The 25,600-nt window shown below is 44.0% G+C and overlaps 1 protein-coding gene across 4 annotated transcripts; it reads left to right on the top strand.

The window, feature by feature from the left end:
- Window positions 1-498: 498 nt before the first annotated feature.
- scube2 (signal peptide, CUB domain, EGF-like 2) lies at window positions 499-20,550 on the top strand. Of its 4 annotated transcripts, none has more exons than XM_053422966.1 (23): window positions 499-797; window positions 1,241-1,360; window positions 1,562-1,687; window positions 1,986-2,120; window positions 2,933-3,058; window positions 3,212-3,328; window positions 5,176-5,265; window positions 5,940-6,056; window positions 6,203-6,325; window positions 7,314-7,430; window positions 7,587-7,709; window positions 8,014-8,130; window positions 9,112-9,201; window positions 9,342-9,464; window positions 10,167-10,334; window positions 10,695-10,901; window positions 15,271-15,441; window positions 16,416-16,583; window positions 17,809-17,970; window positions 18,070-18,267; window positions 18,378-18,530; window positions 18,631-18,710; window positions 19,376-20,550. In XM_053422966.1, the coding sequence occupies exons 1-23, from the start codon at window positions 710-712 to the stop codon at window positions 19,520-19,522; spliced, it is 3,066 nt and encodes a 1,021-aa protein (XP_053278941.1). In that variant the 5' UTR covers window positions 499-709; the 3' UTR covers window positions 19,523-20,550. The 4 variants fall into 4 exon arrangements, with proteins under 4 accessions (XP_053278941.1, XP_053278959.1, XP_053278950.1 ...); XM_053422984.1 differs by having other exon boundaries at window positions 10,698-10,901; XM_053422975.1 differs by having other exon boundaries at window positions 1,244-1,360.
- The last annotated feature ends 5,050 nt before the right edge of the window (window positions 20,551-25,600 follow it).

The following is a 25,600-nucleotide window of genomic DNA, read 5'->3' on the forward strand; positions in this document are numbered from 1 at the left end:
TGTTTACATATTGTGTGTATCTGTTGTGTGAGTATATATTGAGTATGTAAGTTTTGGGAAATAAACGGGAACTTTTTCGAAAACATTATTCAACAATACAAAAGAAACTTTGTGCAAAACAAAATGGAAAAAATTCATCCCGATAAGAAACCTTTTCCATTTCAAATGGAAGACAAATACCGTAGCTGCTCTTTTCAGATTGGAGACAAGAATTGGACAAATACTGATCCATGTGTATGTACAGTGTATATATTTTGTGTGTATGTACCGTGTTTATATTTTGTGTGTATGTGTTTGTCACAGTTGTTCAAAGTTTTAAGACACACTCGATCACGTTGGCGCAATTATATAATTTCCGGTTTCTGATTTCAAAATAAAAGCCCTGTCCAGCGCTTCGATTGCATAACGTTTAACACATCATCGCGGCGCTTCCGGTTCAGCACCGGCGATTTAATTGACTTGACGCAGCTGTCTCCTTTTTTTCTACTTGTACGTGTACGCGCGCGCACGCTCTCATTCTCGCTCTCTTTTAAACACACACACACACACCCACACCCACACACACTCACACACACACTCTCCTTTCTCTTTTCAAAAGCCCCTTGTGAGCAGATTGACAGGCTAGAATGAAAATGAGGCGGACGCTCGCTCACGGCTTCAGTGCGTCCGCGTCCCCTTGAGCAGACGTCTCCACTTGGATCATATCACCATGGGACCTGCTCGGGCTGCGAGGGACTTTTGTTTGTTTTTGCTCTTGTTAAACAGTCGCCAAAGCGCTGCGCTAACAGAGACTCGAGGTGGGACTGTAGTGAGTGCGTGTGTGTGTTGTGTTTTTGCAGTCGTGCTACTTTACGCACGCTTTCAGCAGCGCGCTCTTCTTGTGTTTCTCAACTTTTTAGTTTCTCGGCGTGTTGCTGCGTAAAGTGTCGCTATGGGATTTAACGTCCTCCTTACACAAATACGTTTTTTAGACAGGTTTTGTTTTCTGTGTAACTAATTAACTTCCAGGCGAGTTCACCCAGGACGTTTTAAATTCCCTGCTGTAGACTACTACTACTACTATTATTTGTAATAGTAGGTCGTTTTATTGTTGTTTTGTTTTTCGTTTAAATCAGATTTTCGTCTGCTGTCACAAACGTGCCCGACTTTAAAGTGCCCACATGATTAAAGTCCCAGCAGCTGAATGATGGCACTGTTTGAATGTGTTTGTGGAGATAATTAAGACTCGTGTGGATTCCAGCAGATCCATGTGCAGAGGGAAGTGATGGCTGTCACATTGATGCTATTTGTCAGACCACTCCAGGCTCGTACAAGTGCACGTGCAAAGCAGGATTCAGAGGAGATGGAAAACACTGCGAAGGTAACGTGTCCCCTTCTTTGATAAACAATCTTATCTGGTCTCCACAGTCATCAGGCTTTTTCCATTTTGTGATATCTGTGAAGTTTAATCTTCTTAATTTTTACGTCAAACACATTCTCTGATTGACGCGATTACCGTTAGTCCAAAGACAAACCTTTTGGACTTTTGATCAACATTCATGTGTGTGTTGTGACTCTGCAGACACCGATGAGTGCGACCTGGAGTACAATGGTGGCTGTGTACACGAGTGCAACAACATCCCAGGAAATTATCGTTGCACTTGCCACGACGGATTCAATTTGGCACATGACGGACACAACTGCCTAGGTAAGAGCGGCCAAAGACCACTGAGTAAATAAGCTCTGCGATGGCCTGAGGAGCTCATGTCTGTGTAGGCTGCTGGTCGGGAAGTTTTCTCACACAAACCCCTGGACTCCTTCTTCCACAGCTTTAACCCAAACAGTTTGGGTTTTGCCTCGTCCAGCAATTTGAAACACTCACAAATATTTATGCTCCAAAATCTTTACGTTGGGGGGGAAAAAAGCCTTGATTGCATTTGCAGTGTTTGTGGACACGATTTGTACAAACACCGTTGAATCAATGCGATCAATCCTCTGTGCTGCAGATGTGGACGAGTGCAAGTTCAACAACGGTGGCTGCCAGCACACTTGTGTCAACACCATGGGCAGCTACGAGTGTCGCTGCAAGGACGGCTTCTTCCTCAGCGACAACCAGCACACATGCATCCACCGCTCTGTGGGTGAGTGAACTAACATGCACGCTTGTTATGTGAGCATCTGTGAGCCGGGCAAATGCAACTTCAAGATATTCTCTGGCACTCGCAAAGAAATTAATGAAATCAGTGTCTAACTCCTTTCTAAAAGAGGGTTTAAGGATTGTTTGTGGATGTTTGTATGTGCTAATTGTTTTCAGCAATGGGGGGGGGGAAAGGGGGACGGAGAACTATCCAGCAATTTCTCTAATGCTCACTTACAAATCTTCAGTCTGACAGCACAATGAGGGGTGACAGGTTCAAGCTGGCTCCCGTCACTGGGCTTTTATCCGCAGCAGCAACATGCTGTGGGAAAAAGGATCTCCGAGTCCCTGGAGAACAAAATAAGTTAATAACTGCGGCACTCGGGTCTATGTGGTCTGTGTCGCAGATTTGTCTGCAGGGCCTTTGTTTTGTCTCCTCGATTGAAGTCAACTTAAATGCAGGCACTTTCCACTCCATCGAGTCTTGACAGCCCTTTTAAACCCTGTGGACCTATCCACTCAGCTGTGACTCATCTGGATAAATGGCGTTTTCATAATCTCACTTTCCTGCTCATTGAGTGTGATTCATTTTCAAACAGCTTTTTCTCGGCTTGCAGAATCAAAATTTTCTCTCTAGATGTGATGATAATGATAAATAACCCCGGGTTGGTGTTTTTTGAATTGTGTAAAGCCTGAGAACAATCAGTGTCTTTGAGGACGGCGCACTAATCTCTCACTATGTGTGCCTTTGTGTGGAGCCGGTCAGTCACTGTAGGAGAGTTTCATTGTGTGCCCTCTCCCTCGCTCTCTTCACAGAGGGCCTCAACTGTATGAACAAGGAGCACGGCTGTGCCCACATCTGCAAAGAGACGCCCAAAGGAGGCGTGGCCTGTGAGTGCCGCCCAGGGTTCGAGCTGGCCAGGAACCAGAAGGGCTGCATCTGTACGTGCTCGGTGGCATGAGGCTAACTTCACACTGCACACCCACCCACAGACACACACACACACACACACACACACACACACACATGCACAGTGGGCTTCAAATGGCACGCTGATCATTTTGGCTCACGCTTGCATGTTGTTGACCCCGCAGTGACTTGTAACCACGGCAACGGAGGCTGCCAGCACACCTGCGAGGACACGGAGAACGGCCCCATCTGCAGGTGCCACATCAGGTACACCCTGCAGCCCGACAAGAGGTCGTGTGTAGGTAAGCGTGCTGTGCGTCGCTCGTTCAAACACACTTTCCATTTTTAATACACTCCTTTTGAAACCATCACATCTTAATCTCTCTGGTAGGTGTCTCCATATTGTCTTTAATCCAACTGACCTGCGAGGAGCTCAGTCATTTTCAGATCCTTGCTTTGCAACTTAACGTTGTTTAAAGTCGCACATCCCTCTTGGAAAATCCTAAAGTTAGCCTAAAGTTTCCAAACGTAATAAATAGATCAGACTGAATTTTTGGGAAAATTTTTTTTAAGAGAGCATAAAATATCTAGAATATTGCACATCAGTGGCGACTCTTGGATTTTTCTAAATCAGGGGCCATAAAGGGGGCGTGCATGGATATGTACTATTCCTGATTCAGTAAGATGCACATTTCATTCCTTGTTGACTCTTCGCTCAAAGCCACACGTCCTTGAATATATATTAAAGCACATTGTGTACTTCAAAAAAGCTTGGGAAATCAAAACTCTTAATAAATTAACATATTTATGTTGGTAAGTGTCTTCAGGGGCCAATCAGAAATTCAGCTAGGACCAGTGCCCCCTGACCACGCCCCTGTTTGAATTTGATATATTATTGTGATATAACAGAAACATATTGTACTCTGGACGGTTGTGAAGATAGACATTCCTAACTTAAAGTCCACTTAGCGGAATTTTCTTACCCACCATGTTCCTCAGTGAAAGGGGGAAAGAGTGGATCAAACAGAAACAGAAAGCGGATGTGAACGGTTTGATTCATGTTCTGGCTTCTTGTTTGTGATAAATGTATTTCCATAGTAAATATGGTTGAACTCGACCTGAGCTTAGGGAGCTCGCACTTTGTTTCTTCAGTCAGTCAGAGACTATCTTGATGAGCGACTGAAATCACAGTAACTGGAACTATCTCCCTCTGTCAGCTCTCCTTGTTACGCACTGTGCCTGTTCCCACACAGCGGTTATCAGGGACAAGGATCCACTGTCAGATATTGGGTAATATCTCTCCCTGCAGCAGCAGTGTGTGTGAGGTCCGGGCATATCAGTGCAACGTTGTCTCCAGATTCTCTCAACTGATGTGTTGTGTTGTCTGACACGCGCCATGCCACTACAAGCTGAATATCTCGAGTGTAAACATGCATCTGCTTCCTGAGAGGTGGCTGACACAAACAGGAAGTCAACAGAGGAGTCACAGTGTTTGTGTTGTTTCCTCGTCTGTGCTCGTTTGTTTGTTTGTCGGCTGGATTATGTAAAAAGTACCAAACCCATTTCCATTAAACTTTGTGGAAGTGTGGAGCATAAGGAAGAACAAACTAGATTTTGGTGTGGATCCGGATCAGGGGGCAGTTTCAGGAATTTCTTTTCACTTTCCTCAACACTTTCCCAGTGAAACATTATATAAGAGAGCGCATATCTCCACCCTGGCCCAACAGTCCCCTAAACATCCCTGATTTTTACTAAATTGTATTCTCTGAGAAATCGATGAAAATATTTCTAAAGTCCCATTTCGCCAATTTTTTTTAAGTGACAAATATTCCTGGATCTGCCCCTTGATCAGAATCTGCTCCTAAATGAAATGGGTGCTTACTGGACTCATACGACATTCTACCACCTAGTTTTGTGATTATCTGTCCAGTAGTTTTTGTGTTAACCTACTTACTAACCGGCTAACAGATAAACAAACAAACGCATCAGAAAACATATCACTTGATGTGATTTGATTGAATTTAAGCGGACAACTGAGCTTTGTCGGAGGGATGTGCTCCACTGAGTGCAATTCCAGTTTTCATTTTTTTTATGTAGTGATTTATAGTTTATCAATCTTAGTAATAAAGGTTGTGTTTCTGTGTCTCAGAACGGGATGAGGCCACCACCGAGCCCTCGGACAACAACGCCACATCCATCACTGAGGTGGACAAGCGGGTCAAGCGAAGACTGCTGATGGGTAACGATTGCACCCTCCTCCATTCAGAGGCCTGACTTTCTGCTTTATGTGACGGCGCGTTGAGCTGCCAGGAACCACCGAGGGGTGTCGAACAGGGGAGAGGAGCAATGTCTAGTAAAGCCCAGGCATTCCTCAGCCGTTTGGAGCAAACTGTGAAATGACTGTGCTTCCACCCTGAATAACATGCATTTGTGACAGTGTGGTACATTTCACATTTTCCTTCCATTTGGGGAAGGGCAGCGTGTGAATCTCGTCTTGTATCGTTAGTATTTATCAGTGGTGTGATTCTGGGGGAGTCCACACATGAAAAACAAGATGTCTTTGGCATCAGCTCTGGGAGTCTTGCCCTGTGTTATAGATAATGCATGTTAGCTGTGATGTGTGCCTAACCTATATGTGTGTGTTTTCTCTACTGTTTCCTATACAAACCAGGCATCAGAGCCTCATTCGTCTGTTTCCACCATCATTTCTAAATACGTTAAACAGCATTTAACAGTATTAAAAAGCATGAGAAGAAACTGTATATTTGTTGTGATGGATTCTCGGGTGATTTTAAGAATATAATGTTCAGTAGATCGAGGTTCTGTTTTGTTTAGGATCTAACATTTGACGTTGGGAAATAACGCACAACCAAAGTCATTCACATACAATCATGCTTTGTGTTGCACTTTCAGAAACCTGCGGCGTGAACAATGGGGGGTGTGACTGCACCTGTAAAGACACAACCACAGGCGTGCGCTGCAGCTGCCCCGTGGGCTTCACCCTGCAGCCGGATGGAAAAACATGCAAAGGTCAGACTGGCAGTCCCCCCTCCAAAAAAAAAAAAAAATAAATAAATAAGAGAGCATGCGTATCTTGTCGCTTCCGCCCTTCAGCTTTGTGCATTTGGAAATGTTGTTCCAGTGTTGGTGTCAAGAAATCGCTTTGTTTCCCGCAGATATTGACGAGTGTGAAATTCACAACGGCGGCTGCGATCACTTCTGCAGGAACACCATCGGCAGCTTCGAGTGCAACTGCAGGAAAGGCTTCAAGCTGCTCACAGACGAGCGCTCCTGTCAAGGTAGAAAATCAAATCCCTCTCCTGTCTGTTTACCTCAAAGTCTGCACAAGCCAATAAAGATCAGTTGGGAGTAAATGTATTTGCATAAAACAGATGGAATAGAAAGGGACATCATGACTTAAGGTGCTTGTGACATCCATTGCTCATAATTTCATCATCATATAATGATAGTTTTATATTTTTAAGTCTTGATCTCTTTTAAATTTTCTTTCTAAATTGATTTGGCAACTTTTTCTTTGTTTTGTAACTTATCAGAATATGTGGGCGGGTTTTACTTCAAGGTTAAAAAATGGCAACTTAACCTTTAAAACATCAAATATATTTTTTTATCTCAGCCTTGGAAAATATGTTTTTGTCTGCCTTTGTTTGTTAGTTAGCAGGATTAAGCAAAAGTACTCGATAGATTTCCAAATTCCACATTTTGTGGAGGGGTGGGGCATGAGCCAAAGAAGAACCCATTATATTTAAATGTGACATGTTCAGAGGGGGAGCCAGGAATTTACTTTCCTCTTTTAAAATTATTTTTTGACATTTTTTAATGTATGGATCCTACAGAAATAATCTGGCATGTTTAGGAGACTGATATTTATGAGTGTGTGTGCAATTTGGTCCAATCCAAGTAAAAATCCAGACCTAGTGAATTTAAATGCGGTTTCACGATGGGACTGTTGGGCCTTGGTGGAGGTGAATGCTCTCAGAGTGCCATTCTAGTTTGGTAATGTGGCTACTGCTTCATTTACCTTCAGATCCGAATTGATGTCTTTAATGAGGCTTATCTGATGCATGTGTAAATACATAAAGGTGTCTCAATGAGTTACTACCTCCAGCGGCGTTTCATTTGTGAAACACCCTGTACACGTCACATTTTCCCTCAGTGGGAAAATGCAGGATCAAATGCTTATGTGTGTCTGTGGGTGGGAAATCCCTCCTCGTGAAGATTGCAACTGGCTGCCCTGCTATTATGTCATCTGTCTGATTCTGATTACAGATATAGATGAGTGTTTTTTTGAGCGGACATGTGATCACACGTGTGTGAACTCCCCCGGTGGTTTTCAGTGTCTGTGCAACAAAGGCTTCACCATGTATGGACTGGCCCACTGCGGAGGTGAGACCCTGTTAGGTGGAGGGAGGTATACATAACAACTTGAGCGTAACACACAAGTGGTAAAAAGCATACAAATGTGAGTGCTCGCTCATTGATGTGTTGCTGTGAAATGGAGCCTGTAATCATAGTAATGATTTTTCTTCTTTTTCCTCTCAGATATAAATGAATGCAGCGTGAACAATGGCGGCTGCGAGCAGGGTTGTGTGAACACCATGGGTGGATTTGAATGCTTTTGCCATCCTGGCTATAAGCTGCACTGGAACAGAAAGGACTGCATTGGTAAGCTGGTGCATCTGCTGAGTGCTGCTGTTCTGTCTGTGGAGCAAACGTGATGCAAATCTGTGCCACATCCAACATTCTGCACTAAAACATGGGGGACAAAAACAGGAGATACTTTGAATTCTGCTCTCTTTTTTTCCTCTTTAATTCTCCGTCACTTTATTTTTCTTGTGTTTTGAGTAAAACGTCCAAAGTGCATCGATGCTCTCGGAGCTGTCAGGACGCTGGACCGTGTCTCGTCCTCGTTTGTTGCAATGAAAGTTTTTCTTTTTTACCCTCGAGTTTTGTTGTGGTTTCCATCTAGAGGCTGAGGGTTCACCACCGGCCAAGCCGCCCTCTAAACCCACCTTGAACTGCAGTAAGCAGGCGGGGGGGGACCGCTGCTTCCTGACCTGCCAGTCCCAAGTTCACATCACAAGCGGTGAGTTGGATGAATCAGATCAACACACTTAGCCAGGCCATCATGATTTGTGTGATTTCTAACTTGATATCCATGAAATGAGCTCTGCACAGGAGAGAGTTTCATGCTGAGGTTTCAAGGTTTGTACAAACTGCAGTTAAAACAAAACTAAATCATTTCACCTTGAGATCCATTTTCTTTTTGAATGCATTCTTCTCATGAACTTCATATGATTTGCAGAATTACTGAACACACACAGCACAGGAATCACTCTCAGTTTTGTGTCATCAAGTAAAACTTTTCTGCAGTTCGTCAACATTTAAATAATCATTTTCATTAATGCAATGCTTCAAACAGATACGTTAAGATTTTTTTTTAAATACATAAACATCAACATTAGAACTTTGATTTATTCTCAATGTCTAACATGTTTGGTTTCCATAACACTCCCAGTTGAGGATACTGATTTGAAAATGTAATTGGGACAAAACATCTCATAGATAGCAATAACAGGCTTAATGTGAATTGCCTGCTGAAAGTGCCGACTGCTAGAAGTAGTTCTCCACTTCCTTAAAGTCTATCTAAATAAAACTTGGGGTATTTTTGGTTGTGTCTTTGGTTCTCATGTTAGCTTCGAACAGGGATGAATCGATGTCAATGGAGGTCGAACACAGTCTATCAAACACTGAGGCTCCTATACAGCTTCCATGGTGAATAATAAGATGAATGACTTCAGTTGATAGGACGGGACTCTCCTCAGTCAAGTGCGTCATCAAATTTCCCCTCCCAATAAGACTCAAACAGCACAGAACAGGTTGGGCATCTCCTGGTGCAGATAGGCTCTAGCAAAGTGAAGTTAAATCATGCTAATGGTAATGAGTAAGTTAAGCTGGTCTACCCCTGTGAACGGTCGGCGGCATCAGTCGGCAGAGAGATGGGTTTCGTGTTCCTACATGCTTCCTGTTTGCTCTCTCACTCGTCTTTTGTGGCCCTGACTTTTAGGGACGGAGGATTCCTACACGGTGACCTGTGGAATGCCTTTGCCCTGCTTGGCTGACGCACAAAAGAACAACAGTGGCTTGCATTGCTTGGGCAAGTACAAAACATCCCAGATTTACATCGATCTTTCCGCTCTGCCACACAAAACCTTAACTCAGGAAACAACTCAGGCTTTCCTTGCCGTCGGGTGATATAAAAGTAGATCATAATAACAAGATTTGTTTCTGTTCCAGGTCCAGAAATGGCCGGTGTTCCTCGCATTAAGACCACAGCCACCTTTAAGTCGGGCACCGGGAAGTGCAACTTGAAACGAAGTCAGGAGAAACTGAAGGAGAGCTTAAACGCTGCACATTCAGGTACAGAGGTTGCCACACAACAAGCCCAAAACATCCGCACACGAGACAGGATGCAGATAGACACGCTATAAAGTTTCAGCCTCTTCGTGGTGTTGGTTAGAAAAACATTTTGGGTTTACCGAGAACTGTCAGTATCTAAAGCCAAAATCTTTCGGAAGATACAGCAGATCTGAAAGGCTGTAAACCAAAACAACCCAAAGGCAGATGGGAAAGAAATTTGTGGCTAAAGTGATGTGGCTCAGCGCCGCACTTTGAATGGCAGTGACAGGGCAGGATGTAATTAGCCGTAGCATGACATTCAGCTAGCTCGGACCCAGCTATCAATCAAAGGGAGTTCTTATTGGAAGAGAGAAAAACTTCCTGGGTCTGCCCACTTATCCAGATTGGTACTTACATCTAATGGGTTCCTTCCTGACCCATAACACAACTTTCCACCAAGTATCGTAATAATCCGTCAAGAAGTAAACAAACAGTCAAAAAGTATAGTTAAATGGACAGAGGTGAAAACATAACCTCCTTGGACGAGGTCATTATTTGGAAGGCCTGTTTTTAAATTCATATTGTAATTCAAAAGTTTTTCGTATTGGAAATTTCTTTAACAGTTGTGCATTTGTGTGTGTGTGTGTGTGTGTATGTGTTGTATTTGTGTCTCTGCTGGCTGTGGCGTGGTTGCGGGGGGGTGGTCGTTCCCTGGGTCCACAGATAGCAGGTTCCCCTTCACCGAAAACGTCCAGTTCAGCTACGTGAGCCTGCGCTGCTCCTCGTCCGGGCAGAGGACGCGCAGCCGCCACGGCAGGAGAGCCGGCGAGGAGGACGGCTCCTCGATCACAGCTGAGTTTGAGCTGGACGTGAACCTAGAGGAGGTAACAGGTTGGTTGGTCGCGCTGCACTTCTTGCCTGCTCTGTGACCTCTGCTCCTCGTTCTCCACCTCTGTCTCTCGCCGCAGTCTGTTCGTTACTAATCAAACCAAACTGTTAAAGTATCTCCTGTTTTGACTTGGTGGTGGTGGGCTCTGGATGTGGGGCGTAGGGTCAAAGGGGGTTTTGTTTTGTTCTCTTGATTTCTATATGAATGTTAGCCTAGAGTGTCCCTTCCCTGAGTGTTTTTAATTAGTGAATGCCTGGGCAAGCATGTGGTAATCCAGGTATGGACTCAAAGTATACTCAAGGTGTGTGTGTGAGATGACATTTTGTGCTGGCAACAGTTGTGGTATCACGTTCCTCTCTCAGCAGAGAGCTGCGACCTGAGCTGCGTGCGCCGGCGCTCGGAGAAGAGGCTCAGGAAGACCATCAGGACCCTGAGGAAGTCCATCAACCGGGAGCAGTTCCATCTCCACTTCGCCGGCTCCGACTATGAGCTCGCCAAGAACCCCGAGCAGCCAGTGGAACTGACGGGACACTGTGTGGGCGGACAGGGGCTGATGGGCAGGAAATGTGGTGAGTTTTTTTTTTTCCGGTTTACCTTCAGTTCCCTTTGTCAGTCAGTGAAGGACGAGATGGAGTTCGGGACATGCCGCATTCAGCCGGCGTTCTGTTCATCTCTGCAAAGCATAGAACCAACCACTCGTGTTGCACCTAAAAAGGCAGCGACGCCTGTGGGTCGGCCCGACGCACACACTCGACTCCCAGTCACGACTTTAAGTAATTGAAATGGCCCATGCCAGCGGGATATATTTAGACTGGCTGGTTTAATGATTGGATTCGGAGCAGGTGTTGGCCAGATGAGTGCCATATTTGGTTTGCAGACATGCCGTAAAGAGCGGGTTGGAGGGCAGAGCGAGCTCGTGTGGAAGAACAGAGGGACTGTTGTTGGTCCTCTGCGCCGTGAGATCTTCCAGCATCTCCCTCGGATAAGAGCGTAACGTGGGGGCCGCGGGCAGCCCCCTCCTCCCCGGTGGTTGCTGCCTCTCGGGTTTGGGTTTTATATACAAGTCGTGGTGGAGAAAATGTTCATTAAATACGACCACACACTGTCGGCATTAGAGCGCCGAGGGCTGGCATGTGTTTTTTCTGGCTGTGGGCAGCGTGTGCCCCTGGTTTGGGGCCTCACAGTAAGTTCTCTGCCTGCCGCACAGCCTCTCAATATCAGCGAGAGGAAACCGGTGCCTTTCTTCCACCGTGATGTCTAAATATTTACTCAGTCGACGTGCGCTGTGTTCGACACATGCCCGTCTACTGTCAGTGTTCGAGAACCTGATGTAGGCGCAGATCTTTCATAAACTCCACACACACGTTTCAAGTCAAATTTTTGTACCGTTGATGGACGTGTTATTGTTCTCTGCGGGTTAATTGGAAACCAAAACACGCCTGAGGCTGTCCTGCAGACATCTGAGGTTGTTGAAAGAAAATCATCAGCTTTACACATCATCAGCTTTATATTTACAGCACTTCTCCTCGTAACCGCGGTTCTTTTTTTCCTTTTCTTTTTTGGGGGGGGGGGGGGGGGGGCTCGACATCAACATCAAAGTCTCTGCCGCTGATTGGCTGCACTGATGTGATTTTAACCTGAACTGCCCCTGTGTGCACTATTTCTCTCAGTAACACAGGTCTTAAGTGTCTTGATTCCTTAACTCCCCGCTACGCTTTCAGGTCAACATTAAGCAGTCTATTGGCCGTGGCAGGGGTGTAGACATGTAATTTGGGAGAGGAGGCGGGGGGGCTGAAAGGCATTCTTCTTAACCTCCAGCTCTTTAAAGGAGCTATATTTTCCCCCTCCTCCCCCAGCTCCAGCTCTGGCTTAGCTCGGAGCGCAGTTTAGTCCTTTTCAGTGCCCGTTCCATTGAAAAAAACCTTTTGGGGTTTGTTCTCACTGCCTGCGAGGGACGACAACACAGCCTCCCTGTGCATTTGGAAAATATGCTTTTCTGTTTAGGTGTTTTTCTCCTTTTGAATCAGTGTTGTGATGCATTCAGGCTCCTGTTTGCATCAGTTTGTACTCCAGGACATTGCCTTGGTTTAGATATATTTTATATTTATCATAAAAAATACGATAAAGCCGACTGATTCTATAAATATTTCGTTGCTCAGTTATTTGTTATTAGAGATTATTTTGAAAAGGAAAACGAGAGCAGCAGTCGAGATCGGGATCCAGAGATGACGTGGATGTCGCCCGTCCGCGCGCTCACGTCCATTTGGGCGCAATAGTCGACTTGTTTGTGTGTTTGTTTTAACATTGAAGATGTTTAGGAAGTCCTGTTGATTCAAGCTGGCAGTTTGAGTGCTGCGTCCCCCCTGCCCCCCAGCTGGGGCCACTTTGCATGACCCCCGGCAACTAAACTGCTGAAGAGAATTGACTTCAGCCACACCATGGGAATCAATTAGCATCAGCTGTTTGGGCCTCCGCTTGATGGGCGCGAGCAGCGATTGGGCCAAGCCCGAATGGGGGGATTCAGAAACCTGACCCCTTTTATTGGGTTCAGCTTCTAACCACTGTGATACCGTAGTGTTTTCCTATGTCATCAAGTAGGCAAAGACTGGGCCCTTGAATAGAGGTGAAAGGTCTTTTAAACCTCTTTGGGGCCATCAATTCGAGGACTCTATAGAAGCGTCCTTTGCATTTGAAAGGCTTCAAGGTTTTTTTCCCTTTCACTCTCACTCTCTCTCTTCTCTCACTGCTTCCCTCTGTCAAATAAAAGCTGTTAGGGGACAATGCAGTGATGGCTCCTCGTGGTCTTTTTAGAGTAAACAATGGGCTCCGAAAAATGGACCGCTCTTGAGAGAATTACATTTTCGTGCTTAAGGGGGAAATCGAACTATTTGCTAATCTGGATCGACATAAAGCATGTGTGTGTTGAGATGGTGGATTCTCTGCTTACAGGCAGCTTAAATTTAAGGCAACAACGCATTTTGTTGCTAAAGACCCGGGACTTCATTGATTTATTGTTGTGTGAGATCAGCTTCTGTTTTCAAGTCAAGTTCTTAAGGCCCTCGTAGACAGACGCAGTAATTCTCAAATTAATTACAGACATTACTCTGAATGGGTGGAACCAAAGCAAAACTGTGATTTAGTCCCTGTAATCAAGCCTTGGCACTTTGGTGAGATAAAAAGGAAATCCTCTCTTTGATTTGTTTCTGTGTCTGAGGTGAGGGTGCGTACGGTGCTTATGGTATTAAAAGTTCCTCTCCGATGCACCGGCATGGCGTATAGGGATGTGTCAGATGTAGGGACACAAAGGCAGCTTTGGAAAGTGCTGCTGCTCTTTTGTCTCAGTCATTTTGTCTGGTTTCATTAGGCTGTATTCTACATTGGTAACCTGTACATTTTTGCATTGGTTTTTAAATGATTGTATTAGTTTATAAGGCACCACATGGACTTACACCAAACTCCTGGTCAGACAAGCCCCTCAGATCCTCTGGTTCTTCTCTTTAAGTTGTTTCAGAGGCAGAACCAAAACATTTGGTGATGCTGCTTTCAGCCTGAACTCGGAGTCACTGGAACAGCCGTACAGAGAATCTGAAAATGTTGATATTTATTCTACTTAAATGAAAATACCTCTGATTTATTCTAGCTTTCATGTGCGTGTTTTAGAATTGTATGGTTTTAGTATTTAAAAATAAAAAAATTAATTTAAATATATGGAAAAATTTGTATTGAGTGCCAAGAGAACAGGGTGGCAGACATGTAACAATTTACAATGAGTACAAAGAATGAGTCAGAGTTCGGGGTTACAGGATCAGAAAACATTAAAAAAAAACATACTTTTTTTAAGGATGTAGATAAGATGGAAGGAGGCCAAGAAAAAACCTTATAAATCAGAATGTGGTTAATATGGTTAAAACAACAAGGTCTCTTAACATTCTTTAAAAGGCATACGGCAGTTGGATAACATGAATTTCTGTATCCATTTGTCCTGCATATAGGCAAATTGTATCTGCGGCAAACCGGAAAGAGGTTAAACCTAAAAAAGAAGTTGTTGTCGTCCTGGTTACAAATCCTAATTTATGATTATACTCATATTCCTGAGTATTTATTAATATTTCTCTCTTCCACCTATGGAGAGCATGTAAAGCTCCACTAAGCCGAACTGCTTCCTTCCCAAAGCACTGTGCTCAGTTTCCTGCACCTCAGTTTAACCACATCTAATACGTGTAATATTCATAGGGGCGAACAGATCCCTCCAAACTGTCAACTGATCAGATCAGTAAATATCTTTAATGTGTTATGGGCGGTGAATAATGAAGTGGCTGCTCTTCATTGTGTTTATCCAGTCTAAGTATGTACACAGTTCTGTTTGGTTACACTTAAGAGGCGGCTGATGAAGTCTGTGTTACTTTACTTTAATGGTCTTGTCGTGCATTTGAGCCGCTGAATTTGCAGTGTAGACGTGCAGTGTGGTTAGGGCTGTTTGGTTTTGTGTAGCCAGGGGCCACACTGCTGTATTTGTTGATTCCCATCAGTTTTTCACGCCGTCCATCTCCCCCCGCTCTCTTATGATGTGAGGAGTCGAACGCCGGCTGACACTGATCCCTCCTAAAGTGATGTAAAGCACAAGTTCACACACGCCACTCTGTTGTGAGACTCTTTAAGTGTTTGTTTTGGGTTTCTGAGAAGAATCTTTGATTTCACCGCTCTTAAATAATTAGCTCAGCGATGACAGTATTCTTTCAGAGAGAATAAAGATGCGTTTAAGTATTTAGACACATGGCTCACCACAGCACTAAGACCCAACCATCAACGACGGGAAATGACGAACAACCACAAACATGGCAAACCGAAGCTCAATTTGCTTTGTGTCTGTGTGCTTGTGCTACAACTGAGTGATTGAAGTAATCGCCTTTAATCCGTCTTTCCTGTGTTGTCTGTCAGTGAGGTGCAGTGTGGGTACTTATTACGCCGCAGACCAGGGACGGTGTGTGCTGTGTCATGCGGGAACGTACCAGGGTGAGGAGGGACAGACGTCCTGCGAGGTCTGTCCCGGACCCGAGGGAAGAGAAGTGTCGAAGGTGGTCGGAGCTCGAAACATGTCTGAGTGTGGAGGTGAGTCAGTATTCAGCAGACGGAAGCAGTAACTAACAGGATTTTTTTATGTATAGAAAAACTTGTTTATCTATTTAATATAATACTTGAAGCCTATTGTACCCAGAAGTGCTCTCACTGATAGTTGACTCAAGGCACAGCTGTAAGCTCTCGTATTAGAAATTCAGTTTTCAAAACCAGTGGTGAGACGTGACAAAGTACATTTATTTATAACTCGCAGAGCAAACATCAAGCTATTCCCTTAAAGGACAAAGTAAAAGCTATATTTGATATTTCCAAAAATATATATCTTTAATTTTGGCCCATGGTGTTTCCTCTTGTTTTTAATGACAATAGAGTAAATTGCATTACCCTTAAGAAAAACAAAGAACTTGGCAATGACACAAATGCATGAGCCAAAGCGAAACATGTTGTAACATCTTGAACAAATAAAACTGTAGAAGCCATAAAGGCACAACATGTAAATCAGTGCTTTGTGATTGTTAGCCACACAGGAAGCGATGGTGCCGTGATACAGATCTTCCTCTGGCAGATGTTCTGCTCTGTGTAAAGACAAAGACGCTCCGGCTCAGATTTGAAAGATGGATTTGAATTCAAAACACAAAGTCTGCTGAATACAAAGCCCGAGGAGCCACCATGTTTTGGTCTCCTCCCGTGCTGTTATCGCTACAAGGCTAAACCCCCGATCCCATCTCCTCTGACAGACTAAACAAGAAGAGCTATCAGCAGACTCCCACTGGCACCCAGTTTGTATTAGTCCCCCTGAAGACACAGTGTGTGAGGTGCACTGGGAGATTGCATCGTTCCATTAACCTTTGCTTTAGCTTTGTCACTGGCTCTGAACCTAACGGATCGGGGGAGTTTATGTAGCGCATTCTGAAGGTTTTGAAATCAAACTCATACATCTGTCGTAGTTCCCGAAAGTTGTGTGCGTGTGTCTTCTGTGTATTGATCCAATGTCTATGTGCGTTCAGGTCAGTGTTCCCCAGGCCAGTACTCTCATGACGGCTTCATCCCCTGCCTGCCCTGTCCACTGGGGACGTACCAGCAGGAGGTGGGCCGCACCACCTGCTTCCCCTGTGGAGGGAATCTGGCTACCAAGCGCAGCGGTGCGCTCACCTTTCAGGAGTGTGAGACCAAAGGTGGGAAAGTCATTTGTGTTGATAAAGGGTAAAAAAAATTTCATTCAGACCTGCTATTAACATCCGTCTCATAAGTGGACAGCTTTAAGACCACATTCAGAGATGTTCCAGAATGTATGTATCCACGTTGCTTTGCTGTGTGAACTTAAATGCGATCAGGGCCACATTGAGGAAACGCCTACTCAACTGACGTCCCCTGACCTGCTTCAATGAACTGAAAATACTGTTTCTCTTGTCAGTGTTTCCCATATATTGATTTATTAGTGTCGACGCTCCCCCTCACTCTCATCATAGTCAGACTGACTAAACACAATTACTCATTTGGTCTTTGCAAACAGAGATGATAGACAGTACATGTTTATTTGCACATCAAGGGAAATCAGATCACGAGTGTTTACTCAAAATACAAGTGGAGACACACTCTTAACCCCATGTGTAAACTGACGTACCCTGAGCCGTCCACTTGTGAATGGAACATGTCAAGGCCAGTTCTAATTTTGTTTTTAAGGTTTTCAAGGTTAGTTTTCGTTTAAGCGAGATGACACTAAAACAACTGAACAGATTTCCATTCAAGCATGGTGGAAGGTTGTGGATCAGGGGGTCGGATTCTGGAATTTATTTTTCACTTTATTTAATATTGAGAGATTTTCCCCATTTCCCAGAGAGTCGTGATTCTCGATGAAAAAGAATCAGGCTCATTTAGGGGGCCTGTCTGGTAGGGGGGCCTGTTGGGTCGGGGGCCTTGGCTGAGGTATGTGCTCTACTGAGTGCCAGTCTAGTTCTAGTGTCATGGCTTAACATAAGGGGAGGGATAAGATGGTCGGTTTTTAGCTGTGAACGTTTATGAAGACCTGTCAGGTTTATTTCGTAAAGTTGTTTTTAAAAACTCTTCTTTTACTTGACATCACATCAGTGTCATACGGTTGCTGGGTTTATGGATCTGTTTTGGGTGTTGACAGAAACTCTGCTGCCCTCTGCTGCTGACTTATTGTCTGTACGTTATCGAGTTCATTTAAAACGACCACACTTTGTAGGTGTCACTCTGTCAAGAACAATGGAAAAGGTATTTTTTTCCATAGATTTATGTATTATCATAACTCTATAATGGCATTTGTAAAAAAATAAGCTAAAATGATTAAAAGCACAGATGCAAAGACACAAGCAGTGAATATTAGAAGCTATATATAAACTAACAGCCTCCTGCCACTGTGTTTGTCTCCTGCAGTCCAGTGCTCTCCAGGTCATTACTACAACTCCAGCACACACCGCTGTATCCGCTGTCCGACGGGCACGTATCAGGCGGAGTTCGGTCAGAACTACTGTATGGCCTGCCCTGGAAACACCACCACCGACTTTGATGGCTCGACCAACTTCATGCAATGCAAAAGTATGTATAAGTGTGTACAGTAGCTCCTCTGAAGCACGAACTGGGAGAAAATACAGCAGCATTTTGGGGTAAATTGCTGTAACTGTGTTGTTTTTACAGACCGACAATGCGGGGGAGAGCTGGGGGATTTTTCCGGCTACCTCGAGTCGCCCAACTACCCCGGGAACTATCCGGCCAACATCGAATGCACTTGGACCATCAACCCACCGCCCAAGCGCAGGATCCTTATTGTCGTCCCAGAAATCTTCCTGCCGATCGAGGATGAGTGCGGAGACTACTTAGTGATGAGAAAGAGCTGTGAGTTTGAACTCTTCATGAAATTCAACCCTCTGTTGGGTTTAAAGCAGACGTACCACAGTGCGCTGATCACAGATGCTGTCCTTTGTGCTGACATCTTCACCTCACAGCTGTGTCCAACTCTGTGACGACCTATGAGACCTGTCAGACGTATGAACGCCCCATCGCCTTCACCTCCCGCTCCAAGAGGCTTTGGATACAGTTCAGGTCCAACGAGGGAAACAGCGGGAAAGGCTTCCAGGTCCCATATGTGACATACGATGGTAAACAGAAATATGAATTAGTTTCCAGCCTCTGTCTCTCACTAAAGTCTGTTAAGATGTGTCACACTAAAGAGCTGTTTATGGACTTTATCTGTTTCAGAGGACTACCAGGAGTTGATCGAAGACATCGTGAGAGATGGAAGATTATATGCTTCAGAGAATCACCAGGAAATACTCAAGGTAAACAGAGTTGGCCCCTTTTTATAAAAGAGCATCATGTTTTGTGTTGCGTCTAAAATTGTTCTCAGAAGGAAAGGAATTTTGTAACTTTTAATGATAATTTATATATTATCAAATCTGCTGGACATGAGATCAAGTATACAAATATTTAGATATTTATTATTGAGGTCAATTGGTGATGATAATAAAACTTTAATTCTATAGCTCTTATCTAAACAAGGTCACAAAGTGCTTTACACAATACTGGAGAATAAAACAACACAGAAAAAAACGAGACAGAACAAAACTAAGAAAGATTACATGCGGCAGTTTTCTGCACCAGCTGCAGTCGTGACACTGAGAATTGACTGTTACATGTAAATGGTTCATAGCAGTGGTGCAGACGTGAGGAGACAATGGCGTGAATAAGCTTCACAGGTCAGGAGAAGACTGAGCTGGTTAAATTTGGGCTCCAGTGTATTTCTTTGGTGAACATAACAAGATAAAATAAAGTTATTTACATGGGTGTCTCCTCCAGATGTGTGTATCTGTAAACCCTGTATTTGGATCCAGTGAAGATGCAGCCCCCTCTGTTGGTGACATGTAGACATACAGACTGCTGCTGCTGCAATGGCAGTTTCTCTTCATATATTACATGTCATTAATGAACGACATCTTCTCCTCAGGACAAGAAGCTCATGAAGGCGCTGTTCGACGTGCTCGCTCACCCACAGAACTTCTTCAACTACACAGCTCAAGAATCACGAGAGATGTTCCCTAAATCCTTCATCCGCTTCCTGCGCTCCAAAGTCCTGAGATTCCTTCGCCCCTAGGAAGGGTTCTCACCATGTGTCTGGATTATAGATTAAATACCGGCCACTGTATCAGCTTTTTTTCCAACTTGCCCCACAAAGAGTATTATGTAGTTATCTGTTTTCACCTTGTGGGATGAGCTGGCAATACATTTGATAAACAGTTATCCCAAGAGAGAAGAAGACATGACAAGCAAGTTAATTCCTAATGGGAGCTTTTAGAGGGAGAATAGATCTTCATGAGCATCCTCAGAACGGAAACCAGGTTCTCTTTCCTCTGTTTGGAAATTTGGAAGCAAGTAAAAAAAAATGGTAAATAACTTCTTTTAGATTTTAAAGTCACATCTCAGGATTCACCAACTGCAAGGCTGTATCTGAATATTGCTTGATATTCTACATGCCATCATTTTGAGACTCTTGTTGACAACATTGTGAATTAAAGAAAAAAAGGTAGCTAAACAGATGAATGTCAGCCAGTGTATCTATAGTTTGAATTTAGGCTACTTTCACAGGTAGAGATGAGTTGTTGACAGAAATCCTGCAAAATGACAGAAACAAATATAGCACAATGTTTTCATGGAGAAATTAGCGCCACTAAACAAGTAGTGGCACCACAAAAGCAATTATCCTGATGAATCTTTTGTATATGATGTAAAAAGTTTTAGGTGAAACGCTAATGTAATGTAGCAACTACATGCATTTGGACAGTATAGCATTGCTGCAACTGCTGGTGGCTTTTTTAGGGCTTTCCCCCAAAAATTAAAATAACAGTGGCTTTTATGCATTCATGAGACATCAGCTGCCTCACCAGTATGTGTCAGTACATTTTTTATTATGAACTAGCAACCAAAGACAACCGCTCACTTTGCAGAAGGTCAGAGATCTGCGAGTGATGTGATTTGAGGTCAGAGACCGTGGAAAGAGACGAGACATCCTGTAAAATAGAACTGAGCTATTCACCTGTCTTAGATGATACGTGTTTGTATATTTTCTATGGTTTTGTACATCTAATATGCTGTAAATAAAGATAGGAAACTTATTTTATGTTATTATTCCTCTCTCTCACTTTTTTTCTAGCACAAAGGGAACTTTTAAATTGCCTATATGACACAGACACACGCATGACACATGTATCCATGGAAGGGATTAATCTTAATCCTCATCGTTGGACATTCAGCCACCTGGCACCCGGATCCACTCCAGACAATGTCATGCCAGCGGTAGGACAGAGGTAAGAAACTAGACTATTGTGTGGAAAGCACAAAATTGGTTTAGAAAAAAACAGCTTGCACAAGTACAAGCATAACCACAGAATGAAATCACATTTATTACTGTTGCCCTCATAAACCCAACTCCCCTGCTTTAAGCGAATGGCTCCTGAATGTTATTGGCAGACAACAATCAAGTTAAGTCAAGTTTGTCTGACCCCGGCAGCTACAGTCAGTGTTGTGCAAGTTCACACCTCTCATGAACTAGTTCAAAGTTCAGTTCATACACGTAAACATGAATAGGTCACGTTCATAGTTCACCATTTAAATTCTGAACTAGTTCATAGTTCAGTTCATTTCATAGTTTTAAGGTGGAAAGTGAGAATGAAAGACTTAACTTGTTAAAGAAAACCTTATCCATCACTAACCCTTGCCTTTACTGTCGGAATCTTTATCAGACAGTGTGTAAAAATCCCTCTCTGCTTTCTCTTGCCATCTGTATATGAGACCGAGAGCTGTTGTGTTGCAGGTATGGCCTGCCCCTTTAAGGAAAGTTTGTAGTGTGTGACGTAGTGCACCTGGGTGTTGTGGGAAAAGACGCTAAAAGTGTGTTTATAACGAGAAGTGACGGAGCACCTAGAGGTGATGCGAGTGTTGCTCCTGCTGTAGATCCGAGAAATAAAGTGGCCGCATTCCAAGTAGAGACACATCTCCTCCTCCTCCTTCACGGAGCGGTCCGGACGGCTGGTTACCGGCCAGACAGCGAGCCAAGATAACCAGAGACAGGGGCGGCTCCTGGTACAGGCGACATAGGAGACTGATTTATCATGACGTGACACATGCAATGTAAAAAAATACATTAACGTCACACCATCATCCTCTAACCCCGGGACGCACCGGAGGTAGAAGCGCTGTGGAAAGTGGTCCGCCTCTTTTCCTGCTGGAAGCGCCGCGGCCACACACAAGCACATAATCTCCTGTGGGGGGGTGGTGGCTACAGGCTAGTGATGTGTCGGTCGTGAACGATTCGTTCGTTTTGAACGAATCCTTACAAGGACTCGGGAGTAACGAGTCCTCTCAAAGAGAGATTCGTTCATTTTCTCGTGGCCGCGCATCGGGACTGTTGCATAGGCTGATGCAGGTCACGTGAAAAAGGATCCAAAGACTCGTATCCGGCAGATGAACGAATCACTGATCCGAAGACTCTGTTGGCAGAAGAACGAAACACTGATCTGAAGACACGGTCGGGAGGTGAACGATTCGTTCATCTGCCGGGTACGAGTCTTTGGATAATTTTCTACGTGACCTCCATAGGCTCAGAAGAGGAAACAGTTAGCAGGGGTGGACTGGCCATCTGGCATACCGGGCATCGTCCCGGTGGGCCGTTGACCCAATGTGGGCCGGTCTGGTCCGCTATGTTTTTTTTTTTTTTCTCTTCTTCCTCTCTAAATTCCCTCCAATTGGGCCGGCCAATTGGCTACAGAGGGCTAGCAGTGTGTTGCCAGCATCGACACATATTATTGGTCTATTGTTTGTCATTGTCAATCAATCATGGGTTGACAGGCTCAGAGAGCCCGGACAGTGCTGTCAATCACAACACAAACCAGGGTGGGGCGGGACCTCATGGCATTGGCCGGGGGAGTCGCGGGACGGGCTGCTGCTGAGACAGAAACTTAAAATGGATAATAAGAGTTAAAAACGCCCGGGTGGCGCTGAGAAGCATCGGGAAAAAAAGCTGAAGTCTCTAGAGGAGGAGGCTGCTACATGTGCCAAACTGACGGACCTGTTTGCTGCCGGGTTCATCAGCCCAGCAGCAGCAGGTGCGCCGGGAGACGAGCGAGGAGGACTCGACAATGATGAGCGAGTGGAGGCAGACATGGTAAGTAACGTTGGCCTGGGGCTGGCTAGGCTACATTTTTTAGACATGTCCAAAACAAATTAGGAAACGTTTTTGATTTTGTTTTAATATGCCGAATTGTGATATTATGGGTTATTATTGTTCAGATGATTTAGCTAAGCTAGCTAAGAGCTGCTAACGTCGTTTACTGTTGCCAAAGCAACAGTAAACTTTATGAGCTGTAAATAGAGATGCAGAATCAAGCTAATTCTTTTCAGAAGTTTGCTTATGTGTTGATCCTTAATGGTGTGATCATGTACACTAAATGATAAGTCATACTTCATAATTATAATAATTTTCAAAAGGTTTTAAAAGAAACACACATGCAAAAAGTTCTCAACTCTAGGTGCAGGACAGAAGAAAACATTTTCTTTATTTTTCAGACATTATAATGTATCCATGTCCTTCTCAGGTCGACCACTTGACATGTGAGAGCCTGAGGAGTTGTTCACCCTCTGTCCATGTTCGAGGACTTGCTCTCTGTCTGCCTCCACTCTCTGCCTTCACTGTACCAAAGTTTGTCTGTTGAGTCTCCTATAGTCTGGTGAGTTTATCATTTTTTATGTTTTATGAAATCATACTTAATTTGTGATGATTAGAGACATTATAATGTATCCATGTCCTTCTCAGGTTGACCACTCGACATGTGAGAGCCTGAGGAGTTGTTTTCCAGACACAGGTAGAGCTGGCAGGGGCGTCACCCTGGGCCTGCCCTTTTGGGCTGGGCTTCAGCTGCAGATCTAAAGGCTGCTTCCAGGGGCATGGGGCCCTCAGCCTTTGTTTTTCTTTGCTTCTGCACCTTACAACATACATCACACCTTATTTTCACACATCCAAACACTGTTAACACCACTGACGCGTAACATATTTTACACATCCCACTACGTAGTTAGAGCTATCTTGATTTGGAGTTAAATAAATGTACTTTTGGCTTGAGAGGTTTGTGTGTGGCCTCCCTTCTTGTTGCCATCTTTGAGCTAGGTGGTAACAGTAGTATGCATGAAAGAAGATGCCGTGAGATTTGTGGACTTCTATGTGGTGTCCGCTGATAATGTAGTGGGCTGGTCTGGACAGACAATGCCAGGGCTGAATTTTTGTCCCAGTCCACCCCTGACTGTAAGTGTAAATGTAAAGTGAAAATAACAAATAGGGCTGAATAGGGCTGAACGATTAAGATTTAATATGCGATTCTTTTATTTTATCCTCTCTTTCCCCCCCCAAAAAATAATGAATGATTTAAATATGACCAACACAATATTAGATACTGTACAATATTCTTTCCCACATTTTTATTTGAATGCGGCGTTGTTATAGTCAGTGGATCAGCAGCAGATTAAGCTCTGTGTCCGCGGATGCGGCGGGCCAGCTGGATGTGCTGGCAGCGTGCGGATCAGCAGGTAGATTCCCGTTCATGTCCGGGTGGACGTGCAGCGGTATGGAGGTGCCGGGCGATTTTCCCGTGCGCCGCCCGCGCACGTTTCCCCCCCCCCCCCCCCCTTGAAACGAACGAATGACTCAAAAAGAGATTCGTTCATTTTACTGAACGAGATTCAAAGAACCGACACAGTAAAAAGATCCGAACTTTCCATCACTACTACAGGCTTGCGTAGGTTAGTCACCTGTGAAGACCAGCATCATTTACCCCTAAACCAGCGCGGAGAAATCAAGATGATGTTGAAAAGTTAAATATAAATTATATAAAATTTAATTTAATTTAGTTTAATTTAATTAATAAAAAAAAACTGGAAAAAAACGCGCACATCCTGCGCAGAAGCCTACTGGGCAGCATGTGCGCAGAAGCCCAATGCGCACATGCTGCGCAAAAGCCTACTGCGCACATGCTGCGCAGGAATTGCGCGCATTTTGTTTTTATTTAAATTTGAAATAATTTTTTTTTCCTATTTTTATATTTAATTAATTTAAATTTACATAGTGCAAGATATTTTCAAATTTATAGGAGAAATCCGGCCAATTTAAAGTTTAGTGTATTGCCAGCTTGAAGATGGGAAAGAGTGGGATTCGAACCCGGGTTCTGATGGTCGAAGGACGAACGCTCTCCCAACTAGGCCACACAGCCAAAATATTTTGTACTTTACTACATATATTTGACAGCCTTACTTAAAAGTTACTATGATATGTTTGGCTTTTAGATACAGGATGATTTAAGATACTTTGAAAATCTATTGTTAGAGAATAACCCAGTACTTTTCAACCTTGTCTACGGACGCCTTACAAGAATCAGTCTGCTGTGATGTCCTGCGGCTGCCCCCTGCTGGCTGCTGGGTTCCTCTGCTGCTCTAGCTTGGTTTGTGCAGCTTGTGATTAACTTAAGTTGTCCATAAAAGAATATCTTAAATCCTTCGAGGGCAATTTGATGTACAACCAGCAATCAGTGCACGACGAAAATAAACCAATATAGACAATGTAAATAAAATACAATATGAAAACCCTATAGACTAAGTAGCAGGGGGAAATTTGCTTTTAATAAATGAATTGATAAGTCGATCAATAGAAAAGTACCCGTCAACTTTTTTATATATTCTCGAAACTTCTACGTTTAATTTTCCTGTTGTGTTTCTAATAATTATTAATGTTGGTGACATTTCCTTGATAAATGGGTGGAGGTTTTATTACCTCTGCTATGGAGGTTATGTATCAATAACCACACAACTTGGTAGAAGGAAGCTGCATGGATCAGAGATGAACCTATACGACTCTGTTGAGTTCTACTGAGGGCCAGTCTAGTGAATGAATCTGGAATCTTCTCTCAAACCCCCCCCCCCCCCCCCCCCCCCCCCCCCAGTAGGGTTTGTAGTGTGAAGCTGAGGTGTTTTATAAAGATGTGATCGAAAACGTCAGACCGAGTGAATCCACTTTATTTCACGATGAACAGAAAAAAAAGAAGGGAGTTTCATTTCACTTCACAACAGTTCCTCATAGCAGCATGGTGTATACAAAGAGATGTATAAAAAGCTACTCATTTTGGCAGCATAG

This window comes from Pleuronectes platessa, chromosome 1, assembly GCF_947347685.1.
Source record: "Pleuronectes platessa chromosome 1, fPlePla1.1, whole genome shotgun sequence".
NCBI classification, from domain to species: domain Eukaryota; kingdom Metazoa; phylum Chordata; class Actinopteri; order Pleuronectiformes; family Pleuronectidae; genus Pleuronectes; species Pleuronectes platessa.